Genomic DNA, 26953 nt, shown 5'->3' on the forward strand with positions numbered 1-26953 from the left:
AGAAGAAAAAGAGTGCAAAGCTATCATGAAACTGAATAAAAATTACCAAAAAAATATAAGCTACACAAAAGCAGGATGTCTGTTTTGCTCACTATCATGTTCCCAGTGCCCGCATCACTGTCTGGTACTCAGTAAATATTCAATACAGTGGTCTACCCTTTCCCTAGAGGGATGTGTTCCAAGACCCTCAGTGGATGCCTGAAACCTCAGAGAGTACCAAACTGTATATATGCTATGTTTTTTGCTATCCATGTTTTTACCTATACACATATACTTATGATAAAGTTTAACAGAAATTAGACACACTAAGAGATTAGCAACAATAACTAATAACAAAATAGAACAATTATAACATATACTCTAATAAAAGTTATGTGAATATGGTGTCTCTTTCTTCCCTTCTCCTCTCTCCTCCCTTGCCCTTCCCCTCCTCTCCCCTTTCCTCCCTCCAACCCCCACTCTCATAACCAACCAGATAAGTAAGATGGCTTCTAGGTGACTAAATGAAGGTGGCCCTTACAGCGCAGATACCCTGGACCAAGGGATGACTCTCCTCCCAGGTAGGACAGAGCAGGAAGAAAGGAGATTTAATCACACTACTCACAATCATGCGCAATTTAAAACTCACAAAATGCTTATTTCTGGAATTTTCCATTTAATCTTTTTGGATCACAGTGACTCCAGGTAACTGAAACCACAGAAAGCAAAACTGTGGAAAAGGGACTACTGTAAGTATTTACTGAAAGATGACACAGAATAGATCACAGAGAGTGAGATAATGACAGAGATAAGACACTGCAAACAGTCAGGAGCCTGATCTTTTTATGTCAAAAAAGTAGACATAAAAGAAGAGAATGCAGACAAGGAGCAGGGAAAAGCATTGGGAGTCATAAGAAACTCAATAAAAAGAATATTACAGAAGTCATAATAAGTGAGTTTTAAGACAGTGGGAATGGTGAATTGTGTCATTTTCAATTAAAATAATACATATACCTACCTTGCGTGGTTGAAAATCATATTTCACACAGTGCTGAAAACCTTTTCCTTTGGACTTCAGTGATGTGACAATTAGACAGTTGCCAACAAAATGAGCAGAGTAGCCAACTCCTTTGCTAGTACGAAAACTATAAAGAAAACTGAGAATAGTATAATATCCTCTGATACAAAGAACTCTAAAGATTATTATTATTACACAAATAACATAGAGCATTATAAAAATAAAATGTATTTCCCTGTAGAGGGGTATTACGTGTACCAAATAAAGACTAAAACATAAAAGGTTTAGAAAACTAAAAGAAGGAATTTAAAGTGGAGAAACAGAATATTGCAGAACGTTTTAAAATTTCAATTTAAAACAGCACAAATACATAAAAACAAATTAATGGCCCACAAAAGCCTACCAAGTAGATTACATCTACCTTCAAGGACTATCTGGAATTAGCAAATACAGTTACACAGTTAATGTTTTCAAAAACAATTTGTTCTCTAATTCAACTATATCTTTGAAAATAGCTTACAAATTATAAAATAATAATAATAATAATAATAATAATGCTGGAGCCAACTGTTAAAAATAACGTAGGTAATCAAACAAAGGAGTACATTTTTATTTTTAGCTGAAAAAATGATGTGACTATGAAACAGCTATTTTCTTCCAGAGAACTGTACCTACCTGTGAATTCAATCATAGTATAAATTATAAATGCTTTGAAAAATAACAGTATTATTGAAATTAATGTACGCTCTCTCACAATCACCATACTGAAGTTCAACCCCATTTATGTTTGAAAGTCCAGATGTTTGTTTAAAACTCCTTCTCATTTCTATCCATACGTGATCTTTTGTAATACAGTTTACAAGCTCTTAAATAGATCGCATTTCATGCTCATGTTTCAGAGCCATTCACTGAATAAAAAGCACTTTAAATATTATTCTTTCATTAAATCTTCTATGATAGTTACTACTGTTATCTTTATTTTACGGCTGAAGACACCAAAGCACAGGATAAATAGTAAGTGAATATAGGACTTAATTGCAAATATTAAATGAGTTAAAACATGTAAGCACTTATAATATCTAGTATGTAGTTTGATGTTCTTACTATTGTGCATTATTGGAAGACTGAAATTACCAAGCTTTCAGTCCAACGTTGGGTTCAGGAACCCATTCTGTTGGTAGCTACCAAATAATCTTATCTGATTATAATTTCTTACATGGTTATTATTAATATCTCAGTTATGCTCACAGAACAAAGTAAGTAAAAAGGCAAAGTGAATGAAATCAGGTAGGAGTGTGATTTCTCCTTGATGGGAACCAGCTTCCTCACTAAGAACCCTGCAACCGACCTATATTGACAGACTGGACAACGGTCTGCAACTCCAACTCTTAAACTGGTTTTGTGGGGTTAGTGAGGCAACAGCAAAAAACAAATAAATAAAATTGACTTATGTCTTTATCATTTTAACATATTGTTATATTATTTAATATGTTGCCTTGATACTATGTTATATATTTACAAATCTGAAATATTTAAAAAAAAATACTAAGTATATTACTTACCAATAAAGATAAGGTTTATCCTTATCAACATTAATGTTATTTAATGGATCCATACGAAACCAAGTGTTTAAGGTGAAGCCATTCTGATAAGGCCACTTTGCAATAGGAGGCAATGCAATTGCCTACAACACAATGAAAAAAAATACAAAAGTATCAGTTAAAGAAAACGTGACAGTAATTAAAGTCAAACATGGATATTACAAAATAAAATAAAGTAATATCAAAAAATCATGGACAAATATAAAAATAAAACTGTTATCTTATTAAAATAGTCCATAAATATTATTCGTTGACTATCGTGCATTTTCAAATATTCGATGAATGAAGTTTCGTATCTAGGCTACATAATAGGTTTCAGGCTGTATTCCAAGAATTCCTCCTCCAGTTTCACCAATATACAGTCCCTTACACACATGCTGCAGAATTTTCAGCTTTTTATGGTATATGATAGATTTTCAGTAATATTTCATTTGATTAAAGGAGGCTGAATCTTTAAATCCAAAACAGCTGTGTGAGGGAATATTAACGGGATCAATATTTAAGGAATATAAGTATTAAGAGATAATGCTCAAAATACTGAAACAAAGGAAGGGAAAGAATGAGATTTATTATTCAGAAACTTAACCACTGAAATTTATGACCAAGAGGATGATGATCCACTCATGAGTAGGAAAGGAATAATACAGTACTCAGTTAAGAGAAATAAAAAAAAATAATAACAATAAAAAATAAAAAATAAAAAAATCTAGCCATTCTAAGGAAAAAATGAGGAGGTAGTTTAATACTTGTCTTAACGTCAGCAAAAATCTGAGTGAATTTATGTACCTTCCTATGAGATATCCAAATTTCTATGACCTAAAAGATAATTATGTTATGATTTTATAACTGATCTGTTCCCCCAAACAGATCCTTCATATTGCTGAAAGGATGATGACCTTTCTCAAATATAAATAGCTTACATATTAAAAATCCTCTGCATCTAAACTAAAGCTTCAATGTCTTCAGGTTATTCAAGACTCTTCGCACAGTCAATGGCTCCAACAGATCCTTTCGATCTTATTCCCTTTTATTACCCTTACTCCACATTACAAAGTATACCTGAATATGCCCGCTGTCCCACCTTTTCTGGTACCATTCTCCTTTTCGTATATGATGTTGCTTCTGTCCATATGGCTTCTTCCAGTAAAATCCTAATCACCCCTCAATACCAGGTTAATATGTCCTTCTGTGTGAAGCTAGCTTGGACATCACCCCAGCTTAACTTTCTCTTTTCATCATTATTTCATAGCACATAGTACCCAAATCTACGGGAGGTTATTATAACAAGATGTTTTTGCATCTATTTATTAGAGTTCCTCAAGAGTAAAGAATACAATTTAGACTACCAGCATGTGACATAAGACATCAAAAACACTGAATATGTGGTGATGAAAAAAATCTCAAAGTGGCAAAGATTTATAAGTGCTTGCTGTAATAATAAAAACAAAACAAAAACACACATACAAATGCATACATAGATACACAATTTCAAATAAAGACTCAAACCCCAAAAACATAGTTCCCACATAAGATCCTTTTAGATTTTAATGTTTAAGTAATTAGTTCAGGCAGTTTAATCATCAATATAGCTTTTCTTACCTTTTAAAAGAAAAATATTGAACCTTTATTTATTTTTATTTGTTTGCTAGGAAAATGCAGTTCTTGCCAAGTTTATCACTAGTTATTACCTCCGTAAGTTTCACTAAACCAAACATTACTTACTGCTTCGGAGTACCAAGGTAAACAGGAGAAATATTTATTGAAGACACTGAATGTACATAATTACATACATTACTTAATAAGTATGTTAATTTGTTTTTAATGCCTGTGGAACACAACTGTCACAGGGTTAGCGTCGGGATTTTCAACCTTTTGCCAAAGCCACCATACCCACGTGTCCTTTTATGTCCACAAAAGGGGCTCATTCCAACACTATTATTAGAGCATTAAAAAGAAAAACACAACTTCAAAGAGATGTGTGAATCCACGTGTTCACTGCAGCAGTATTTACAACGGCCAAGATATGGGGGCAACCTGGATGTCCATCGATAAGGAAGAGGTGGTGCATATATACAATGGAATATTACTCAGCCTTAAAAAAGAAAAAAGAAAAGAAAAGAAAATGAAATCTTGCCATCTGCACCAACACAGATGGACCTAGAGGGTATTATGCTGAGTGGAGTAAGACAGAGAAAGACAAATGCTATGATTTCACTTACATGTGGAGTCTATAGAATAAAATAAACAAGACAGAAACAAACTCATAGATACAGAGTACACTTTAATGGCTGCCAGATGGGAGGGGGGTTGGGAGGGTGGGTGATACACAGTACAGGATTAAGAAGTACAAATTGGTAGCTACAAAACAGTCATGGGGATGTGAAGTACAGCACAGGGAATATAGTTAATATTGTAATAACTGTGTGTGGTGCCAGATGGGCACTAGATTTATCAGGGTAATCACTTCATAAGTTATATAGATATCTGATCACTATGTTGTATACCAACTGTAATTGAAAAATAAAACATAAAATCTTTTATAAAGTGTTATAAAAAATTAAAATAAAAGGCATTCAGGAATGCAACTTATCCCTTCCCTTTTCCTCATTACTCCACATACTCACGTAATCTCTCATCCCTACCCAATGGTCTTAGCACTTTCTGGAGCTTCGGTGCCATCATCCAGTCTGCTGGGCCCTACATTAGAACTTAAACACTGTATTATAAACTAAGAGATACAGAAAAGAATCTGAGACAAGCTACTACTCAAGTTTTCCAGAACTACTCTTCAACCAAAGAAAAGACATGTGATCCAAGAGATCATTTGTTATTTTCCCCATGGTGGAACCGAGAGAGCCCTAAATCACAAACAGTTGCAAACACTAGTGAACCAAAATACAACCGAAAAAAAGAAAAATCTTACAGAAAAAAATCTAAGCTTGAATGATAATGAAATAATAATAGTCTCTGGACTTGGTACAACAGTTCCAAACGCCTGGCAGGCTTCAGAGTAGCATTTTTCTGAGTTTCACTGTGGATTTCCAATAATCCCATGGATAAATAAAGATCTTTATGATGGCCAACCTATTCAACAAGATAGGTACCCTTACTCAGGGACATTCTCTTAAATTTAATGCATAACAGCCAGAATAAACGTTTTAAGGACCTGATATCTCTCACTTCTAGAGGGTATGCATCAAGCTCTGGTTTCTACTTATGCACCAATCAAAGCCTTCCATACAGTGTATATTGTACCCCTAGGCTTTTTCAACTGTTTTTAACTAATGCTTATACCTTCCCTTGATGCTCAAAAGCTAACGTCAGATGGTAGCCCTGATATGGAATCCACACCTATTTACTTCCAAACTATTTGTGCCTGATCTTATCACCCATTTCCTAGATTCCTTAGATTTCCTTTGATTCCCATTGTGTTAATGGTATGTCTTTTGAACTACCTTTGTGATTTTGGACTTAAGATGCCTTCACATTTCCTCCACATCTCCTCTACTATATTTTGGTACCTACAATTGGGTGTCCCTCCTTGTGTCCAGTGAGTCCATTGGACCCCAAACCTGTATCTCTCTCACTCTCCCTTGGTCTAGCTGATTCAAATATCTATGATCTTATCTCTAATAACTGGCAAAATAAATAATTCTAATGATCAGATGAGGTGTTTTCAGCAAACTATTTTAGTGAATAGAAAAGTACAATATTTCCTAAATTAAGAAAATTTATGAAACGGATCATCATGAATGGCAAATCTAAATAATATCCACAACAGTCACAGGGCATAAAAAATGCTACCTTACATTTCATTCACCTTTACATAAATCACTGTAGAACGCAATTAACTGTGAATGAGTAAATGTTACCAAATTGCTCATATGGAAGCAGCGCACCTCACAGAGAGGCATCTCTGCAAAACAAAATACAATTCAGAAGGTCTAGTACATACGGCCAATTGGGAGGGAAAGTCATCAGTGTCATAATTTTGGTCACTCTGAGGCACTGCTATCAGCAGTGATTCAAGCAGTATGTATCCTCTTGCTACTTACTAAGATGCCACTGGTTCATGCTCATCCAGATTATCAGAAACAATGTAACAGTAAGTAAGGATTTTAAAATCAGCTCCAATCAGAATTTTTCAGCAGTTCAACAGCAGAAGTAACATTCATAGAAATAAGTCAATCTGTTGGTAAATAAAATACTGGACTTAAGGTCAGACAAATTTTGGTGCAGGTTCTGACTCTGCTTTATAATCCCGAACATATGCAGCTTGTATGACACAAATGAAATAAAAGTTGTTGAAGTTCTAGTTCCTTCCCCGCTTCTTCCTCTCCACAGAATAAGTATGGATCAAAACTACCCTTCACGGAGATGAGTCATACAGGGAAAAACAGGAAAGGGAATGGGGTAGACAGTATAAATACATTAAATCCCCTAGACGAAAACGATGCAAACATGTCATACTAACAACATATAAATAAAATTATTTGTGTGTTGAGTGTGTATGTGTGTAAAATTCATCATGTTTGATAAAAAAATATTCACAGGTTTCAGGCAATTGGTGGTCAAGTGGCTAAAACCACGATGAGTTACAATCTTACTCAAGCAATTTGGGTAATTTATTAAAACAGTTATTCACTCTGTTTTAGTTAAATTTTGTTAATTTCATAAATAAGACAGTAACATGCTTATATTTCTGTCAAAACACTTTGCTCTTCTTTCCCACCCATTAGGCTGAGATCTACCAGAAGTCAGATCAATAGTATTTTTCTAAAATGTATTAAAAATGTGTATATGTATGTAAACAGAACTATTACATCTAAGAGAAAGCCTATCCCTTAGAGACAATGACAGTGCTTTCTCTGCTAAGTACCACAATTACATTTTACATGTTCCATCCTAACTATATGTGTATAATGATTAACTTCTACCTGGAAAATGATTTTTAACTTTAAAACTATAACTTAAAAAAAGTTAGTAAAAAAATATTAAGGCAAAAAGTGTAAAAGGGGAATGGTCAATGAAATGGGAGCTCTCAGTACTAGTAAATACTAGTAATAACCAAAGAGCGATAAATATTTCCATGATGTTTTACAACTTATACAGTGCTTAAATGGCATTTTATTTCATTACAGGTTCACAATAACCCTATTCCATAATAAAGTGCTAACATTTTATATGAAAGTAAGCCAAGAAAAATTAAGGGATTAGACCTCCACAGTAGGAACTAAAGGGTCCAGAAATCAAAACTAGTTCTTCTAACCAAAAAAGATACACACTCTCTGCAATGCTGCCATGTAGATAAAAACTGAGAAAGCTAGTTCTCTAAAAGAACAACAAAATGGATAAACTTCCAGCTGCACTGATTAGAAAAAAAATACAGTATCAAGAATGAAAGAGCCATCACTGCATATGCTCTAGACATTAAAAGGATAACGAGATAATGATGAACAACTTTATGCCAATATATTCAACAATTAAGATTAACTGGACAAATTACTAGAAAGACACAAACTACCAAACCTCACTCAAAACCAAAAAGAAACTTCTCTATAACTATTATAGAAATTAAGTTCATAGTTTAAAACCTTCCCACAAACAAAACTACAGCCCAGATGGCTTCGATAATGAAATCTAGAACACAAATAAGGATAAATAACAACAATTCTACACAAATTCCTCAACAGAGAGAAAGAAATACTTCCCAACTTATTTTATGAGATATTATTCTGATGACAAAAATCAAATAAATATATTACAAAAAAACCCCACAAAAATACACCCCTAGATCACTCATTAAAAATAACTGCAAAATTTCTTAGCAAAGCGTTAGCGAATCAAATCCAGCGTTATGTGAAAAGGTTAATACAAAGCGATCAAGTAGTTTTTAATCAAAGGAATACAAAGGTTGGTTTAACACTAAAATACCAATCATTGTAATTTACTACATTAATAAAGATTAAGAAGAAAAGCCATATGATGATTTCAATAAAACCAGAAAAAGCATCTGACAAAATTCAACACTGGTATCAGCATATTGATGATTAGAAACACTTTCAGTAAACACAAAGGAATTCCCTTCACCTGATAGGAGATGTCTTAAAACCTGTAAGTAATAGCTTACTTCACAGTGAAACACTTACTGCTTTCCTTAAGACGGAGAATGAGTCAAGAAGGTTACTGTTAACATTGTGCTAGAGGTCTAGACAGTGTGATGAGGCAATAAAATAAATCAAAAGGCATAACAATTATGAAGTATGCTTTATTCACAGATAAAATTACCTTTGTAAATAATTCTAAAGCATTTACTAAAAATATTGCTAGAACTAGTGAATTTAGAAAAGCCTCAGAATATAAGGTCAATATACAAAACAATCTATTGCATTTCCATCTAATAGCTAAAAGCCAGAGAGACTATTTTGGGTAAATTTAACAAAAGATTTTTAAAACTTGTAAGCTGAAAACTACAAAACATTAAAAAAGTCAAAGAAAACTAATAAAAGGAGAGATATACTGTGTTTATGAACTGTTAAGATTCAATAGTGTACAGGCATCTATTATCTCCAAATTGTTCTGTATGTTTAACCCAATACAATCAAAATCACAGCAGGTTTTTAATAAATTTTGACATGTTTATTCACAATGTACATGGAAATGCAAACAATTTAGAATAGCCAAAATTATTTTTTAAATGAAGAAGAAATTTGGAGCACTTATACTACCTGATTTCAAGAACTACTGTATGGCTACAATAATAATGTGATATTGGCATAAGGACAGATAGAGATATAAGAAAAAAAAAACAAGATAGAGAGTTCAGAAATAGATACACATAAACACGGCCAAATAATTTTTGAGAAAAGTGTCAAGGTAATCAAATGTAGATTGTCTCTTTAATAAATGATAATGAAGTAATTAGATATACATATACAAAACAAAACTTAAAACTCCAACCTTCCCCTACACAGTATTTAAAAATCCAGTTATAAAACACTCACAGGAGTGTTTTATAACTTGTGCAAAGTACAGCACAAGTAATACAGTCAATACTGTAATCATTATATATAGTGCCAGGTGGGTACTTACTAATCAGAGGGATCACTTTGTAAATTATATAAATGTCTAACCACTATGCTGTACACCTGAAACTAATATAAAATAATACTGAATGTCAACTGTAATTAAAAAATAAAAATAATAAAAAAATTCACACAAAAGGGATCATAGACTTCAATGTAAGAACTAAAACAACATAACTTTTAGTACAAAGAATAAGTGAAAATATGTTGTGACCTTGGTTTATACTGATTTCTTAAGATTACAAAAGCATAAACGATTTTAATTGAACTTCTTTTCTACTTCGAGAAATATTGTGAAAATAAAAAGACATGCCACAGATTGAGAGAAAGTATTTGACAAATACATATCTGACAAATTCATTTAAACCCTAAATATAAAACAAACTCTTAGGATAAGATGACAAAAAACCATTTTTTTCACACGAACAGAAGATTTGAACACAAACATTACAAAAGAAGATGTAAGAATATGTAAGAAACACACGAAAAAAATGTTCATTATCATCACTCATGAAGGTAATACAAAATTTAAACTACAATGAGGTACACCACTACATAACCATTTAAATGACTTAAATTGAAAAGACAGACAAAGCAAGGGATATAAAAGCTAAAATAAATGAAGAGGACTACATCAAACTAAAAAGTTTCTACACAGCAAAAGAAACCACCAACAAAACAAAGAGTCAACCAACTGAATAGAAGAAGATGTTTGTAAACAACACCCCCGATATGGGGCTAATATCTAAAATATATAAAGAATTCATACAAATCAACAACAAAACAAAACAAAACAAATGATCCAATTAAAAAATGGGCAGAGGACCTGAAAAGACACTTCTCCCAAGAAGACATACCAAATGCCAACGGACATATGAAAAGATGTTCAACTTCACTAGCTATTCGGGAAATGCCAATCAAAACCACAATGAGATACAGCTACAGTGTCCCACCTGTTGGAATGGCTGTCATCAAGAGGGCAATAACTAGTACTGAAGAATTTGTGGGGAAAAAGGAACCCTCATATACTGCTGGTAGGAATGTAAACTGGTACAACCACTATGGAAAACAGTATGGCGGTTCCTCAAAAAATTAAGAATAGAATTACCATATGACCCAGCAATCCCTCTTCTGGTTATCTACCCAAAAAAATTTGAAAACATTTATCTGTAAAGATATATGCACCACATGTTGATTGCAACATTATTCATGGTGGCCAAGACATGGAAAGAACCAAAGTGCCCTTCAACAGATGACTCGTAGTACATATATACAATGGAATACTACTTGGCCATAAGAAGAGTTGAAATGCTAGCATTTGCAATATGGATGGATCTTGACAGTATTATGCTAAGTAAAATAAGTCAGATAGAAAAAGTTGAGAACCATATGATTTCAATCACATGTGGGATATAAAGATGAAAGCAACAAACAAACAAAACAAACAAAAACTCATAGACAGAGACAATGGTTTCGTGGTTACCAGAGGGAAAGGGGGAAGGAGGGGAAGTAGGTAAGGGTTAAGGGGGTCAAATATATGGTGACGGGAGGAGATCTGACTTTGGTGGTGAACATACAATGTAATATACACATGACGTGTTATTGAACCAATGTCGGCCCAACAAATCTAATAAAAATAAATAAATTTCTAAAATAAAAAAAAAAAACAATGAACAAGACTCAGATCTGCTACATTGCTGATGGAAATGCAAAATTTTCCATTGTGGAAAGCAATCTGCCTGTTTCTCATGAAAGGAAACACACACTTGCTATGAAACCCAGCAGTCTCGCTCTCATGTATTTACTCAAGGGATAAGAAAACATGCCACAGGAGACCTATGTTCAAATGTTCCTTGCAGTTTTATATACAATAGCCAAAAACTAAAAACCCAAGTGTCCAACAACTTGTCAATGGATAAACTGTGGTATATCAATAAAATGTAACACTATTCAGAATAAAAAGAAACAGAATACACTACTGATAAGCTATGACATGGATAAACCTCAAAAACAATATGGGAAGTGAAAGAAGCCTGACAAAAAGACTATATACTGTGTGATTTTATTTATATAAAATTCTAGAAAGGGCAAAAATTAAACAATCACAAAATAAATCAGAAGTTGCAACGGACAGGGGCTGGGGAGAGGGTACTGACTTCAAACAGATACAAGGAAATTTAGGAGGGTGATGGAATTGTTCTAAATCATGACTGTGGTGGTGGTTACTGGACTATTCAAAACTCATCAAAATATACTTTCCAAATTGGTGAATTTCACTGTATGTAAATTAAACCTTCACAGAGCTGACTTAAAAACAAAAAAATAAAAATAAACATATGTATTTTAAACTTACCGCAGCACTACAACCAGGGAAATTGAAAAAAGTATCGGGACCGTGTCTTTGTGGCATCTGATTAAGAACTGATAATAATTTTACCGCATGTCTTGGCTGAGGAAACAAGAAAAAGAAAGGTCACTGTAGGAATTCAGCAACAATAACTAATACGTCATCACATTAGCCACCAAACTGTTTTCTAACCAGAGAGAAATTAATTTTAAATCATTTGCTTAACTCTTTAAGAGGAACAGTATTCATTACAAATTCAAGTTTATAGCTCTCTAGAGACAAGCCGGAACATTAAGCACTAACGCACTGGCACGAACACTGTCCCCTTTGACCACAGCTTACCCAGATCCCACTTTCTCCTCGAAGCATGCTGAACAAAAGCTTCAACTCCTTGACAGTGATGCTGTAGCTGGCAAGAACCCCCAACATATCAACTAGAAGATCTTCAAAGGAAAATAAAGTTATTCTGAACTCTAGTCATGAGCTGCCATCTGTCAAGGTAATATACTTTTTTAAAGAAGAGAAGTTATCAAGTGTCATTTTACATATATAGTACATCTAATTTAGCTAAACATCCTCATGAATAGTCATTCTAATTTAAGTCAAGAAATAAAAACAAAAAATTATATTTAAGTTTTAGGATTTTCCCTATTAGATTTCCATTCCAATTAAGTTTTCTTAGCAAATATATAAAATAGGTTTTATCGTTCCAGAATACATACACACACACACACACACACACACACACACACACACACACAGCTGTATGTAGGAAAAGTTAGACAAAAATAAGCAAAAGTATAATGACTTAATGTTTTAAAAAGGTTATTTTCAAATGCAAAAGTGATGGCTGACCATATTCTCTTTTATAATATGTCCTTGAAATATTTCTTGGCATATTAACAGCAACTCTGAGCACCTACTCCTTGCTTGGCAGTATTTCAAGTGTTTTACATGTATTAACTTCACAAATCCTCATAACAAGCCTAGAAGGTAAGTACTATTATCCTCTTCTAAAAATGAGGAAAGTGAGGAAAGTCGTGATCACATTGCCCAAGAACCCACTCCGGTACGTGGTAAAGCGAGAACTCTAACCAGGCAGTACAGCTGCAGAACCCTCCTCACCCCCATGAGTCTCTAATGGAAGTATTATTTACACACATTACTAGTGATCTATTATGGTAATGTGTCTATGTGCATGTAAGAGACACACTAGGTCATCAAATCACAAAAAATATATACATTTAATCTCATGTCCCCAATTACTTTCTCATCTTTAGACACTGTGAGTCATACCTCTATCAACTGTTCTTTGAAAAAAATTAAACATCTAAATATATTTACTTCATTTTCTTGATTTCCAAAGCACTTCCTAAGTATTAAAGATACTACAAAAGTTATTACAATCAACACACGTATATATTCTAAACAACTTATCATCAATTAATGAAAAAGATTAGGTTAGGTAGGATAAGTTGAATTAGTTATTGATATATAATATAGATTGTCTAATACAGATTAATAGTTGGAATTTGAGACTTTAAAAATATTTATTGTGTATTTTGAAATAGAAATTTAATTTGGTTATTTTCATCAATAAATAACTGACTGATTCTCATTTAATGTCACAGTAAGTTAGCAATCTCTATGATAAAATTGTGACTGTGGATATGCTATTTTTAAGAGATGGCATATCCATTTTACTGTGGATGTTAAGTTTAACCACTCTCTAGTAATACTTTCACAGTATTGAACAAAAAGAACCTCTTTGAACTTATTAACATGCTATAAAATACTCAAAGTGAAAACAGTCGTGTTTTTGTGGTTACTAATGCTTCATTAGTATGTTAACTAAATTTTAATGTCTACTGAGAAGGTAGAGGTATTTTTCGGACACTTATTCAAAGCTTAAAATAACTAAAAGTAAAAGTTTTGTTATCGGCATTATTATTGAGAACAAAGAATAAGAGAATTAAGAAGCTTCATATAATAGAAAATGTGTAAATATGAACATCTGTGGTACTATCACATTTACTATTACCTTACATCTCAATGCTCATGAATTAGGTACCAGTAACCAAATACACATGTTACTTGTGGCTCATTTTGAAAAATACACTCTATAACATAGTAGTCACATTTTTACCAAAAAGTAATGATAATAATTAAGGGCTTAAATCCAGATAAAGGATTCAAAGATCACATTACCTTCTATAAAACACGTACATATATGTTTAGACAAATAAATTCCTGTAAAACAATGCTAGAATTTACAGAAATGGTATGTCTACATTAAAAATGTTTTAAGTTTAAATCTCATTTTTCAAGTGAAACATTAGGAACCAATATAGACAATGTTAAATCATTGTAAATAGAGGTAGACACCACCTTGAAAGCAATTAGAAATAATATTAACGTACTCTATGAGAAAAACAAAAATTTTAAACAGTTTAAATTCTTAAAAGCATTCACTTTTAACCTATTCTTCATTATATTCTGTCTTGCTTAATGTTTTGTTCTACTACATTAAAGTTAATTAAAGAATAAATCAAAATATCACAGTGGATTCTCTATCTTCTAAACTACTTCTAAGGATTAGATATGGCACTGTTAGGAGTCACATTAGCACTTTTAGAATTATGAAAACCCTTTCATGTCAGAAGAAACTTATGCTGAAGATTCATGGCTTAAGAGAATCTACATTTCAAACTCTAAACTTATTTTCTGGGAATGACTGTTGATCTGGGACCATCTTTCAAAACATTCTTACTGAAGTACACCTAACCACAGAAGAGAACGAACTTGCAAGGCAGTAAAGGACTACTGAGAAGAATCACAGATTTCAAAGTTATTATTTAAAATAATATAACAAACACAAAATTTTTAATTTTTTAAGTTTCATGCAAAATTGATGTTCTAGTGCACAATGTATTTATTTTCATTCAAAAGCTTCTCCAAAAAATTTCAAAGTAAAATGGACACTTCCAAAAAAAATATAACATGCTTAATTATCCTAAGACTTTTAGTTCCTCCTAGTCAGAGTTCCATAGAAGCCAGATTAAAGAACATGGAGCTCCGAGAACTTGATAAAATGCCCATTATATAGAAATATGTTGTGATATTTTAATTATGTAAAAATTTAATTAAATATTATATAGCAAAGTACTTTTTCTGAGAGATTTCATAGCACTTATTCCATGTTATTGATTTTTTTTATTAAATTTATTGAGGTGACATTGGTTAATAGAATTATATAGATTTCAAGTGTACAGCTCAATACAGCATATGTATATTGCACTGTGTGTTCACCACCCAAAGTTAAATTTCCTTTGTGATTTTTCTAAAACATGAAAAAGCAAAATTAGGAATTATGTTTGTCTAATACAGAAGAAATCATCTTCCATTTGTCAGGTTTTCCCTTAATATAAAAGGCAAACTTTCCATTCATTTCTATTTATCTGTTTTAAATTAAGGTATCTTCGACAAATCTAAATCACCAATAGAATATAAAAAGAAGTACATGAATCTTTATAAACATTTAAATTATACTTTCCTGTCAGAAAACCTCATACCTGCTATCATGTCATCTACAGCACTCATTTTCAGCAATACTTGTTCAATTAGCCCAACTTCTGTGCTAGTCTGTAAATTCCGAACACTTTTTCGTAGAATGGCTGTAAACATGCTCCATATTTCTGCTTGACATGTTACATCACAGTGCTCCAAAAGCTCTGTCATGCATGTTATACTCTCAGCATCCTGGATAATAAAGTTCATCTCCAAGTCAAATTCTCCACCAACCAGCTGAAATTAAACAGAAAGGAACAATGACTAATGGTAAGGTTGGAGGTTATTTATAACAATAAAATAAAATAATACCAAACATTCAACTAGCAAGAAACCATAACTACTCTAAAAAAAGTCAAATCTTCTAATCTAAAATTAATTTTGATAAAATTTTGTAAGCTACAGATAAGTGAAAGGTGCTATAAGAATTAAAATTTGATAAATCTAATTTTTTAAAAAAATGAAAAAATGGGGTTTCAGATCTACAAGAACAGAGCAAAACAGAGCAAGTGACTACTGGGTAGGTAGGATTCAGGACAAGTTCCCATGAAAAGGGGGTTTGGCTCTTGAAAGGGATAATCACTAGAAGAAGCATAGTTCACTAAGGATATATTTTAAGTTATAAAATGTAAATGTTGAAATGACAGAATTTTTTTTAAATTTAAAAGAGAAATACCTAATATTTTGTAATACTTTATAAAAATGTGAAATGGTAAAGAAAGTTGATTTATTGGCAACATATTTGACTTGTGACATTATGCCAAATGAGTCAAAAGTACTGCTGTCCCTCTCAAATGCTTCTTTAAGTATAGTAATTGACAATACACGGAGAATAAAAGATATACCAGACTGGCACTCTATTCTCTACTGATCATTAACACATGAATTGTTTATTACAGTCAGTTATAAATACTATTGTTAAAGAAGAACATTGACAAACTGGATTTCTTTTTTTTTTTTTTGGTCAAGAATGGAAAACTTAGGAAGAAAATAATAGCGATATACAAAATTTTAAAGTTATTTATTCGTTGATTCGTTCAACAAATATTTTATTTATTAAATACTAGTACTACTCTGTCTAGGAACTAGGGACATATCCATGGACAAGAATAAGCCCATGCATTAATAGTGCTAAATTCCAAGAAGAGAGACATTATATATATATATGTGGTATGAATACTCTATTTCAAAAACAGTCGGTTGGCTTATAAATACATAATGAATAAGAGAGCCATAAACTGTGAGTAGTTGATAAAAGGGAAGCACAGGAAAAGATTAGGAATAGATGAGGATAAGAAATTTGGTAGAATTAACTTTCAATCAATGAAAGGTATTCTTTAATATGGATAAATGACCACATGGTATAATATGTGATAAATAATAGTAATAATAATACCGCCACCTAACCTTACATTCTACTTAGTACTATTCTAAGTGCTTTACATATATAATTTAATTCTCTCTACAGTTTATGAGAAAATAGCTATTATCTTCATTTTACACGTAAAAAATCATACGCATAAAAAGTTTAATTGCAAAATATCAAAAGACTAGTAAGTAGAGGACCCAGGATCAAAAACCGAGTAAGTTCATCTTCACAAAAATCCATACAAACACAATAAAATCTCAGTTAAGAGTATTTTTTAAATACTCTGCTAAAAAATCTGCTAAAATTTAAGAATTTAAAAACAAAATATCCTCAAATTTTAAAATATTATACTCTGTATACATTTTCCTCTGTAATAGCTCCAAAATTCAACTTTATAAGAAACTAGTCCTTATGATAACTTCTGACATTTTTAAAAACTGACCTAGATAATTCTCTCTGGTTAAAGGCTGGTTTTACTTCTATGTATGAAACAACTTCAACTCCTCCTCCTAGTTCTGGTTTATTAACAATAACAGCTACAAGAGTGGTTAGAGTTTGGCTCTGAATTCAGACTTCCTGGATTCGGTTTTCAGCTGCACCACTCACTTGTGGCATGACCTTAATGATGCTACTTGTCTAAGTCTCAGTTACTTCATCAACAATATAGAGATAAAGGTTCTTACGTAATAGGGTTGTTATGAGGATTAAATAAAGTAACTGGGTTATAAACACACAGGAACAAAGTTAGGCTACACTTAGCATTTAGTTAAGGTTAGCTGGTATCAGTTCCCTTATAACCCCAGCTTTGAGCTAAAAAATGTAATCACCTAATCACATACCTCCAAAGTAACATAAAATAGCCTTATGTTTCCAGCGATGCTAGTTTATTATGGATCAGGTACTCTCTTAGAAATTACTTGTAGATCTATGAAAACTAGCTCAAACATTTTTACCATACAATAGTCTTACCAGAGAACTGCTTACTTATTCATTATTATATGTCCAATTGATTTGGGTCACAACTATGAACCTTGGAACCTTGGTGACCAGTGATCAGTAACTCAGAAGAGGTTCTCAAGATGTGAACCATATAGAGAAATAAATAGGTTTGAAAGCAATGATGTGGACAGTTACTGAATGAACTAAGAGAAGCAGAAACCAAGGTTTAAGCCTATGAGCCTCTGCATTCATCTGTGTTAGAATTAGTATACACATAAGTGGAAGAACAATGAAGAATGTTTTTAGACTAATCTCCTAAATGAGTTCTACGTGGACTCACTTCGTAGAATCGAGTAACCAAGAAAATGTGTAAAGAACAAAGACAGGCTCAGTTGGAAGAAAAAAATAGTTTGCTTTTAAAGGAATTAACAATTAATATGTGTAATTCTAACAATCAGGCTCTGTTATGTGAAGCCTCAGGTTCTATTTTTCACAGTTAAAAAAAAAAAACAATACCCCTTTCTACACATCATTTAAATTATAAAAGACTACAGTTATGGTTCTCTGATTTGACTGCTAGAAACTATAAAAATATTTATTGTAGATGATATAGAGTGGGGCCTATGTTTACTAATGGTCTTTTCTAACCTTTATTATAACTTAATACATTAGTCTAATGAGGCTAACTACTTACAAAACTATCATTCCAAGGTTAGGGAAATATTTATTCTCCACTTGTAATAAGTGGTTCAACATTTATCAACTAAAACATATTTTAAAAAGTAGAACAACTGGCGTTTATCATTTAAACAATTCTCTAACATTCCTATGAGGAAAAGACATAACTGTCCTCATGGAAGGAAATCGAAGATAAGAGAGGTTATGCAACACGACCAAAGTCACATATAAGTGGCAGATCCAAGATCCTAATCTAGACTAGAAAGTGCACCTGAACATCTGCTATGAGGTTGGGGGAGGGGAGCTGAACTTCAAAAACAGATCTGGGATGTGTCGTAGTAGCTCAAGAAATCAGTGTTTTATAAACTGTGGGATAAAATGAAGAAAGACAAAATGATTTCTGTGGATAAGAAATGAAACATCCAGAAGTAGTAAATCGCAATAAAGACAAACACCTATTTTAAAGTTATTTTCAGTAAGAAAGTAGGAGACTTTGAAGGCTCAATTACAAGAAAATTAGGTATAAATACTAAAAAAGAAAACTCTTAGGAAAACATTTTAAAAAACAAAGGTAGTGACACGACAGGCCAAAAAAGTTAAATAAAAAATAGCTAAACTCAAGTTACCACAGAATAATAGAGACTTATCAATCAAGACATCCTGTATATATGAATGTGTCATTGTGACACTTTATTAGCCCAGTTAAGGGTGTCGTTTTCCTCCAGGCCTTCTTAAAATTCTAAAGGTATTGCTACTGCAAAAGTGATCCACAGTGATGCCTCCTACTCAAGAACTGGTCATAACTGAATTTATATTTTTAAAAAATCATAGCTTGGCATTTTTAAACAAAATAATATATTTACATAAAAGTATAAAAATTACTGTATATCTTTTTTGGAGAAACATCTATTTAGGTCCTCTGCCCATCTTTTAATTGGCTTGTTTCCTTTGAATATGGAGTTATATGAGTTCTTTATATATTTTGAATATTAACACTTTAAACAATATATCATTTGTGAATATCTTCTCCCATTCAGTAGTGTAGGTTGTGCAAATCAAAACCACAATGAGATACTACCTCACACCTGTCGGAACGGCTATTATCAAAATGTCAACAAATAAGAAGTGTTGGCAAGGATGTGGAAAAAAGAATCCTTGCACACTATTAATGGGATGTGGTGCAGCCACTATGGAAAACAGTATAGAGATTCCTCAAAAAATTAAAAATAGAACTGACATGTGGCCTGGCGATTCTACTTCTGAAAAAAATGAAAACACTAATTCAAAGAGACATATACACCCCTATGTTCACTGCAGCATTCCTGACAATAACCAAGATATGGAAGCCACCTAGGTGCCCATCCACAGATGAATGAATAAAGGAGACATGGTGTGTGTGTGTGTGTGTGTGTGTACTGTGTGTGTGTGTGTGTGTGTGTGTGTGTGTATTTACTCAACAATAAAAAAGAATGAAATCTTGTCATCTGAAACAATATGAATGGACCTAGAGGGTATTATGCTAAGTAAAATGAATCAGACCAAGAATGGCAAATACTATAGCTTTACTTATATGTGGAATCTAAACAAAACAAACACACGCGCACAACAGAAACAGACCCATAGACAGAATAAACTGATAGTTGCCAGAGTGGAAGGAGATGAACAGATGAATGAAAAAGTTTAGGTGAATAAGAGGTAAAACTTCCAGGAACAAAATAAATAGGCCACAGGGATGTAATGTACAGCATAGTAAAAATACAGTCAATAATATCTAATAATTTTACATGGTGACAGATGGTTACTAGACTTATCTTGGTGATCACACCATAAGGTATATAAAGTCAAATCACTATTTTGTACACCTGAAACTCATATAACATTGCATACCAACTAAACTCTAATAATTTTTTAAATTACTGTATAAAAATTTGGAATATAAAATGCTATTTGGAAATATATTATCTTCTGTAAGTACTAAGGTTTATAATTACTAGCAATTTAAGCATCTTGTTTATTTTTTTAAATATAGTGTATCTCTATTTTGAAATCTTAAATCATTAGCCTATCAATTCAGTGTTCGTTAATTAGATCAAAGTGGACAATTATAAACCAGTTGGATTTCTCTGCAACTTACTCTTCTGGATAAACTTTAAATGACATCGCTTATAAAGTTCCAATTTAACATCACAGATTCAGCTTCTTCTACTTCCCATTCCCTACCTACTGTCATAAGGAATTTTTCTACAATGCCATCTCACTTCCTCTAAAACTCTGCATATATGTTACTGGTGATGCATGGCTCAGGGTTCCCTCACAACCCTTAAATTTGTTAACTTCCATTAAACCTCCAATTATTAGTTTAGATATCACTTCATCCCCAAAGTCTTCCCAGTAACCACAAAGATGACCTTTCTCTGAACTCACATTACAACCCATCCGCAACACAGCAATCATTACATGATGTTACAGATGCTCAGATTTCTTTTTATTCCCCCGCATTACGATAAGCTTTGTAGGGGTAAGGACCATGTCTAACTATCCACTATCTCTGTACCACTAGCACGTTATCAAGCCCCGTAAATTACTCAATATTTCACATGGCATGGGAAGGCAGCAAGATGGGAGAACAGGAGGGAGGAATTTCCCTGACTGGGAGGCTTCCCCAATGCACGATCAGTCGCCAAGTTATAAGCCAGACGTTCTACTGTACTCCACTCTCCTCCTTCAGCAATGAATTGCTCTCATTGCCATATATACTCGTTCGATGCTCCAAAGATGATCACAAAGCCTAAGATGTTTTCTCATTCCTGTTTATACTTCTCAGTGGCCTTACATTATTTTTCTACCATTATGTGGAAAAAATGTAAAGTTTCACAGGTAAAATTCAGATTTCTAGCAGTGACTAAGACGTTAAATATAACACACACAATTATTAAAATCAGTCTTAAGTATATTTCCACTACCAGTTTCTAACTATTTTGAAGTGTTTTACAACCTCTTCCTTTGAAAAAGAATCCTAGGAATGACATCACCAAAAAATGGCAGAATGGGCAACTCCAGGGCTCTGGCCTCCCTGAAAAAACAAATGAACTGGCAAAATAAACTATCAGAATGAACTTCTGAAGAATTCTGGAATCAAGTCAAAAATATACAACCACCACGGGAAGACTTGGTGAAGCAGCAGCTACTGTTTTATGGTAAAAAGCATTGTTCAAGCTACAACCCCTAGGCCCCAGACAAAACAGTCACGAGGACAACAGCCTTCACTCATGGTGAGGATTGCTATTTCCACAGGGAGCAGCAGAGACCTTAGTCTCAGAAAAACTGTGGTTGTAGGTCTCAACTGCCTAACAGCTCCCTGAAAGACACACACAAAGAATATGTTTCCCTTTGTTTCACCCAACTTAAAAAATCCTCAGGACATGAACATTTTTGCTGAAAGCATTTAATGGCACAGCTATTAACTGCATTAGCCTAAGACAAGGGACAACACTTGGAACAGCAACAGACAAACCTGGAAGCCTGGGAAAGTAGTGGGAAAAGGAAATATATGTGGGTACAGGGTCTTTTAAAAGCTCTCACGTATACTGGGGAATCAGAAAGCCACATTCATGCCCAGAGTAGGCTGTGCATTCAAAAAGGGCCTTAAGAAGACCCTAAGCTTTCACTTGCAGCTGGCCTTTAGGCTCCACACAAAATGGAAGTAAAAGCTAAGGCAGAGTTGCAGACAGACTCCCTAAGAACTGAAGAAGTATCCCAACACAAATCCAGTCTGTAAAGATGGGGAGAGTATTTATTTTTTTCTTCTTTTTCCCTTTCCTTGGCTCCAGGCACTTAAGGTAACTCTGTCAGCTGACCGGCAAACACCATGACCGGCAAACAACATGGCAGACTTCAACGGCCACACAACAAAGAATACAGACCTTAGGAATACAGTTTAGAAAAGTCACTAAGCGAATCATAACCCACAAAAGCAAGAACAAATGCAAGGGAGAGGAGAGAAGAATTTAATTTCTGGAATATTCCCAGAATATTCTTTTACAATTTTCAAAATGTCTGGTTTGCAACAAAAAATTATGAGACATGCAAAGAAACAAGAAAGTATGGCCCATCGAAAGGAAAAATTAATTTCATGTTCAAATTTTGATAACTACATTTGTCTTATCTCCTCCCTCTATTCTATCCTCTGCTTTTGTTTTCTTTCTTAATAAACAGATGTCTTTTACTGTAAGTCAATCAAAATACTTAGACATAGGTATAATCTAACTTATAAAGCTCTTGAATGATTAATTTCTAAAGACTGTATTGTCAAGATAAAAAACTATATGTAATTTTACAAAAAATTAAAAAGTGGAAAAATGGAAACAAAATAAATAAAAACAATTATTTTGTGAACATTTATTATATGCTGAATAATTTATGTATGTAGATGGCCTCATTTAATTCTCATAACTCTGTGAGACAAGTATCTCAAACAAGGAAATTGAAGTTAGCATAAGTTAAGTAACCCACCCAAGGTCCCAAAGCTAATGTCAGCCTCAGAATTTGTCTTATCTTCTTAATATCAAAAAGAATTAAGAAGTATATCTATACAAGAGGGACCACTTCAAGACATAAATATGTACCTCTACTAGTCATCTAACCTTCAAGATCTACTGTTAAACATTAGCTTGAAAATGAAAGACTTTTTTAGACAAGTTATTAGTAAAAAACAGGAAAATACTTTATAATTTAGACATGAAAATAATAAAAGTTAATGATCCTAAACCCAGCAGACAAATTAAGGCAAGAAAAATAGAAAATTACTTGTTTTGTTTCCTATTTCTTTCACACCAGTCCTCTCTACAAGTAATTCCTATTGGCAATCTTTCTGTGGTATAGAAATAACTATACCCACGAGTATAACAAATGCTGCTACAAATACAATCCAAAAACCTCTAGGGAAGGTAGAAGAAAACAAAGGGAGTGACTATCATACAGTAAAAGCCTTCTTTAAAACATATTTTAAATAATATGCAGTTGTTTAAAAGCAGTATAACCACACTTATAATTACTTTATGACTATAACGCATACAGTACACTTGGCTGCTAGCAGCCAACTGACATAAAATGAAGTAAAAATTAGAAGTGTTAACTGCACAACCATTATATACTATTGAATTCTAAAACCTAGCCTAACAATGAAAATCCTAAGAAACCCATTTCCTAAGTAAAAACAAAATAAAGACTTCTGCAGACAAATAAAAGCTGAGAGAACTCACTGCCCGCATATAAGAAATGGTAAAGTAACTTCTTCCAGCAGAAGGAAAATGATACCAGATGGAAATTTGAAATGTCATAAAAAATTGAAGAGTGCCAGAATTGTTAAGCCTGTTGTTAAATACAAAAGACATTTTTTCCTCATTTTAAAACTCTTTAAAAGATAACTAATTGAAGCAAAAAAAAAAAAAAAACCAAAAAACATTTATAACACGTGGGAGTAAAAACAATGATAGCAACAGCACAAAGGACAGAAAAGGGTCTCACTCCATACTTGAAGTAAGATATTATTTGAAGGTAGAAGGCGAGAAGGTAATAATGCATATTGTAAACTCTAGGAAAAATATTAAATGTAAAAAAGAAACACTAAAGACCTTAACAGATACCTCATTGAAGAAGATACACAAATAACAAATAAGCATATGAGAAGATACTCCACATCATATGTCATCAGGAAATGCCAATAAAACAATGAGATACCACTACACACCTATGAGAATGACCAAAATTCACAACACTGACACCACCATATGCTGGCGCAAGGTGGAGCAGCAGGAACTCTCATTCACTGTTGTTGAGAATACAAAGTAAAGCCACTTCGGAAGAAAGCTTGGTGATTTCCAACAAAACTTAACACACTCTAACCATACAATCCAGCATTGTACTCCATAGTATTTACCCAAAGGAGCTGAAAGCTACGTCACATAAAAAGCTGCACGCAGAGGTTTACAGCAGCTTCGTTCATAACTGCCACAACTGGAAAGCAACCAAGCGTCAGTAGGTTAATGGTCCATCCGGACAACAGAATATCATTTAGCGCTAAAAAGAAATGCACTATCAAGCCATAAAAAGATAAGGAGGAACCTTAATTACATAATACTAAGTGAAAGAAGCCAATCCGAAAAGGCTACAAACTACGATTCAAACTATCTGACATTCTGGAAAAAGTAATCTATGGAAACAATAAAAAGACCAGCGGTTGCCAGGGGTTCCTGAAGAAAGGGATGAATAGGTAGAGCACAGAGGATTTTAGGCCAGTGAAAATACTCTGTATAACACTATAATGGTGAATACATGTCATTATATATTTATCAGCTCCATAGGATGTCTAACTCCAAGAGTGAACCATAAGGTCAACTATGGACTCTGGCTGATTATGAGGTAGCCATGCAGGTTCGTCAAAATGCACTACTCTGGTGAGAGATGTTGATAAAGAGAAAGGTTATGCATGTGTGCATGCACGGGGTATATAGGAAATCTCTGTAGCTTCCTCTCAATTTTCCTGTGAACCTAAAACTGCTCTAAAAAGTTGGTCTTAATTTTTTCAAAAATATTTTAAAGAAACAGGGAGAATTAATAAAGCAATAGTAGATAAAAAACAAAATCATTACAAATATTCAATTAACTCAAAACAGGACATGAAAAAGGAAAAAGAGAAATTAAAAAAGAGATGTGATAAACAGAAAATAAATAGCAAAGGTAGCAGACCAAAATGTGGCCATATTAATTACACTAAATGTAAATAATCTAAAACCACGACTTAAAAGGCAGAGATTATAAGAATGTATAAAATATAGCACGATCCAACAATATTCTATATACCAAAGCAAAAACAACTGTAGAGGTCAGCAAACTTTTCTTAAAGGGTCATGTAGTAAAATTTTAGACTTTCAGGTCGTACGGTCTCTATAATAATTACTCGATTCCGCATTTGTAACTTGAAAATAGTCACATACAATACATAAATGCAAGGTGTGGCTGTGTTCCAGTACAACTTTATTTCTAAAGCTAAGCAATAGTTTGCTGATACTGCAGAAAATAAAATGGAATAAGCATTCCTAAAACAGTCACTTAAAATAGACTCAGGAAGCTATTAAGGAAGGGGGACCTATGCACGTTCTGTGCATGAGTTCTCAGAGCTGCTATTAAGATGCTAACCTGTTGCTAACGCAGCTCAAGGCTGAGTCATAAACATCCTGAACCAACTGGTGCATGGACTTTACCTTCTCCTCACAGGTTTTCCCAACTCATTTGCATATCTGAACTAACCAATTCCTGTTAACTGAGCCAGCAATCCTTCATTTGCATGGAGGAACTACACAGGTGGTTTTGCCTTTATAAACCCTGTTTGTCTTTGTCCTCTCTGGAGCATGATTTACGTTGCTACTTGAGAATCTGCTTTTCCTGGGTTGCGATTCTTTTTGCTCAAATAAATGCTTTTGTTTCTTTATTACCTATACTTTGGTTAACACTGCCAACCCCAGAAGTAAAGTATAAAACAGGTTAAAAGCAAAAGGGTGGGAAAAAAAGATATACCATACGAATACAGCTGAAATGGTACAGGTATATTAATATCAGACAAAGCAGACTTTATAAACTAAAAACCAGGGACTTTCCGTTAGGAGAAAGGGGTTGATTCATTAAAATAACAATGCATATAATAAAAGAGCTTCAAAAAGCAGTAAGCAAAGCCTTATACGAATGAATAGAGAGACAAATCTTCAATTTTAGTTGGAAACCTCCAAAACTTTTCTCTCAGTAATTAGTTGCTTTAGTTAATCCCCCCAAAAAATTATTAATGATATCAGTAAGGAAACAGAAGACTTAAACAACATTGACCAACTTGAACTAATTGTTATGTAGGCATAAAAAACACTCCATCCAATAATAGTAGAAACATTCTTTTCAAGGGCACATCAAATATTCACTAAGATAAGAATATCCTGGGATATAAAAGAAATTTCAATGAAGCTCAAAATTTTTGTCATGGTAGAATTAAAATAAAAATCAGTAAAAATATACATCAGGGAAAAAAAAAACCAAACTACCTGAAAACTTGTTCTAAATAACCTTAGGGTCAAAGAGAGTCATCAGATTTTTTTTTTTTTTAATTTTAACTGAATGAAAATAAAAATACAACATTCAGCCTTTGGGGGATGGAGATAAAATAGTGCTTCAGTAAAATTTATAGCACTAAATGCTTGTATTACTAAAGAAGATTTCAAATCTATCCATATTAAGAACTAGGAAAAAAAAGAGCAAAATTATACCCAAAGACAGAAAAAACATGAGACAAATAAAAAATATTAAAAAATAGCAAAAACAATAGAG

At 33.1% G+C, this 26953-nt stretch overlaps 1 protein-coding gene across 12 annotated transcripts in view; it reads right to left on the reverse strand.

The window, feature by feature from the left end:
- Window positions 1–26953, reverse strand: part of NBEA (neurobeachin) — a 629692-nt gene that overhangs the window by 546697 nt on the left and 56042 nt on the right. For 6 of the 12 annotated variants that reach the window (XM_039873014.1, XM_039873019.1, XM_039873011.1 and 3 more), the window contains exons 2-6: window positions 15603–15834; window positions 12373–12473; window positions 12037–12132; window positions 2560–2681; window positions 998–1136 (exon numbers count right to left, since the gene is read on the reverse strand). In XM_039873014.1, coding sequence (XP_039728948.1) covers window positions 998–1136; window positions 2560–2681; window positions 12037–12132; window positions 12373–12473; window positions 15603–15834 — 690 coding nt within the window. The remainder of the gene's footprint in view (window positions 1–997; window positions 1137–2559; window positions 2682–12036; window positions 12133–12372; window positions 12474–15602; window positions 15835–26953) is intronic. The other 6 variants (XM_039873022.1, XM_039873023.1, XM_039873020.1 and 3 more) reach the window with 1 other exon arrangement.

The sequence above is a fragment of the Pteropus medius genome, unplaced genomic scaffold, assembly GCF_902729225.1.
Source record: "Pteropus medius unplaced genomic scaffold, Ma_sr-lr_union100, whole genome shotgun sequence".
NCBI lineage: Eukaryota > Metazoa > Chordata > Mammalia > Chiroptera > Pteropodidae > Pteropus > Pteropus medius.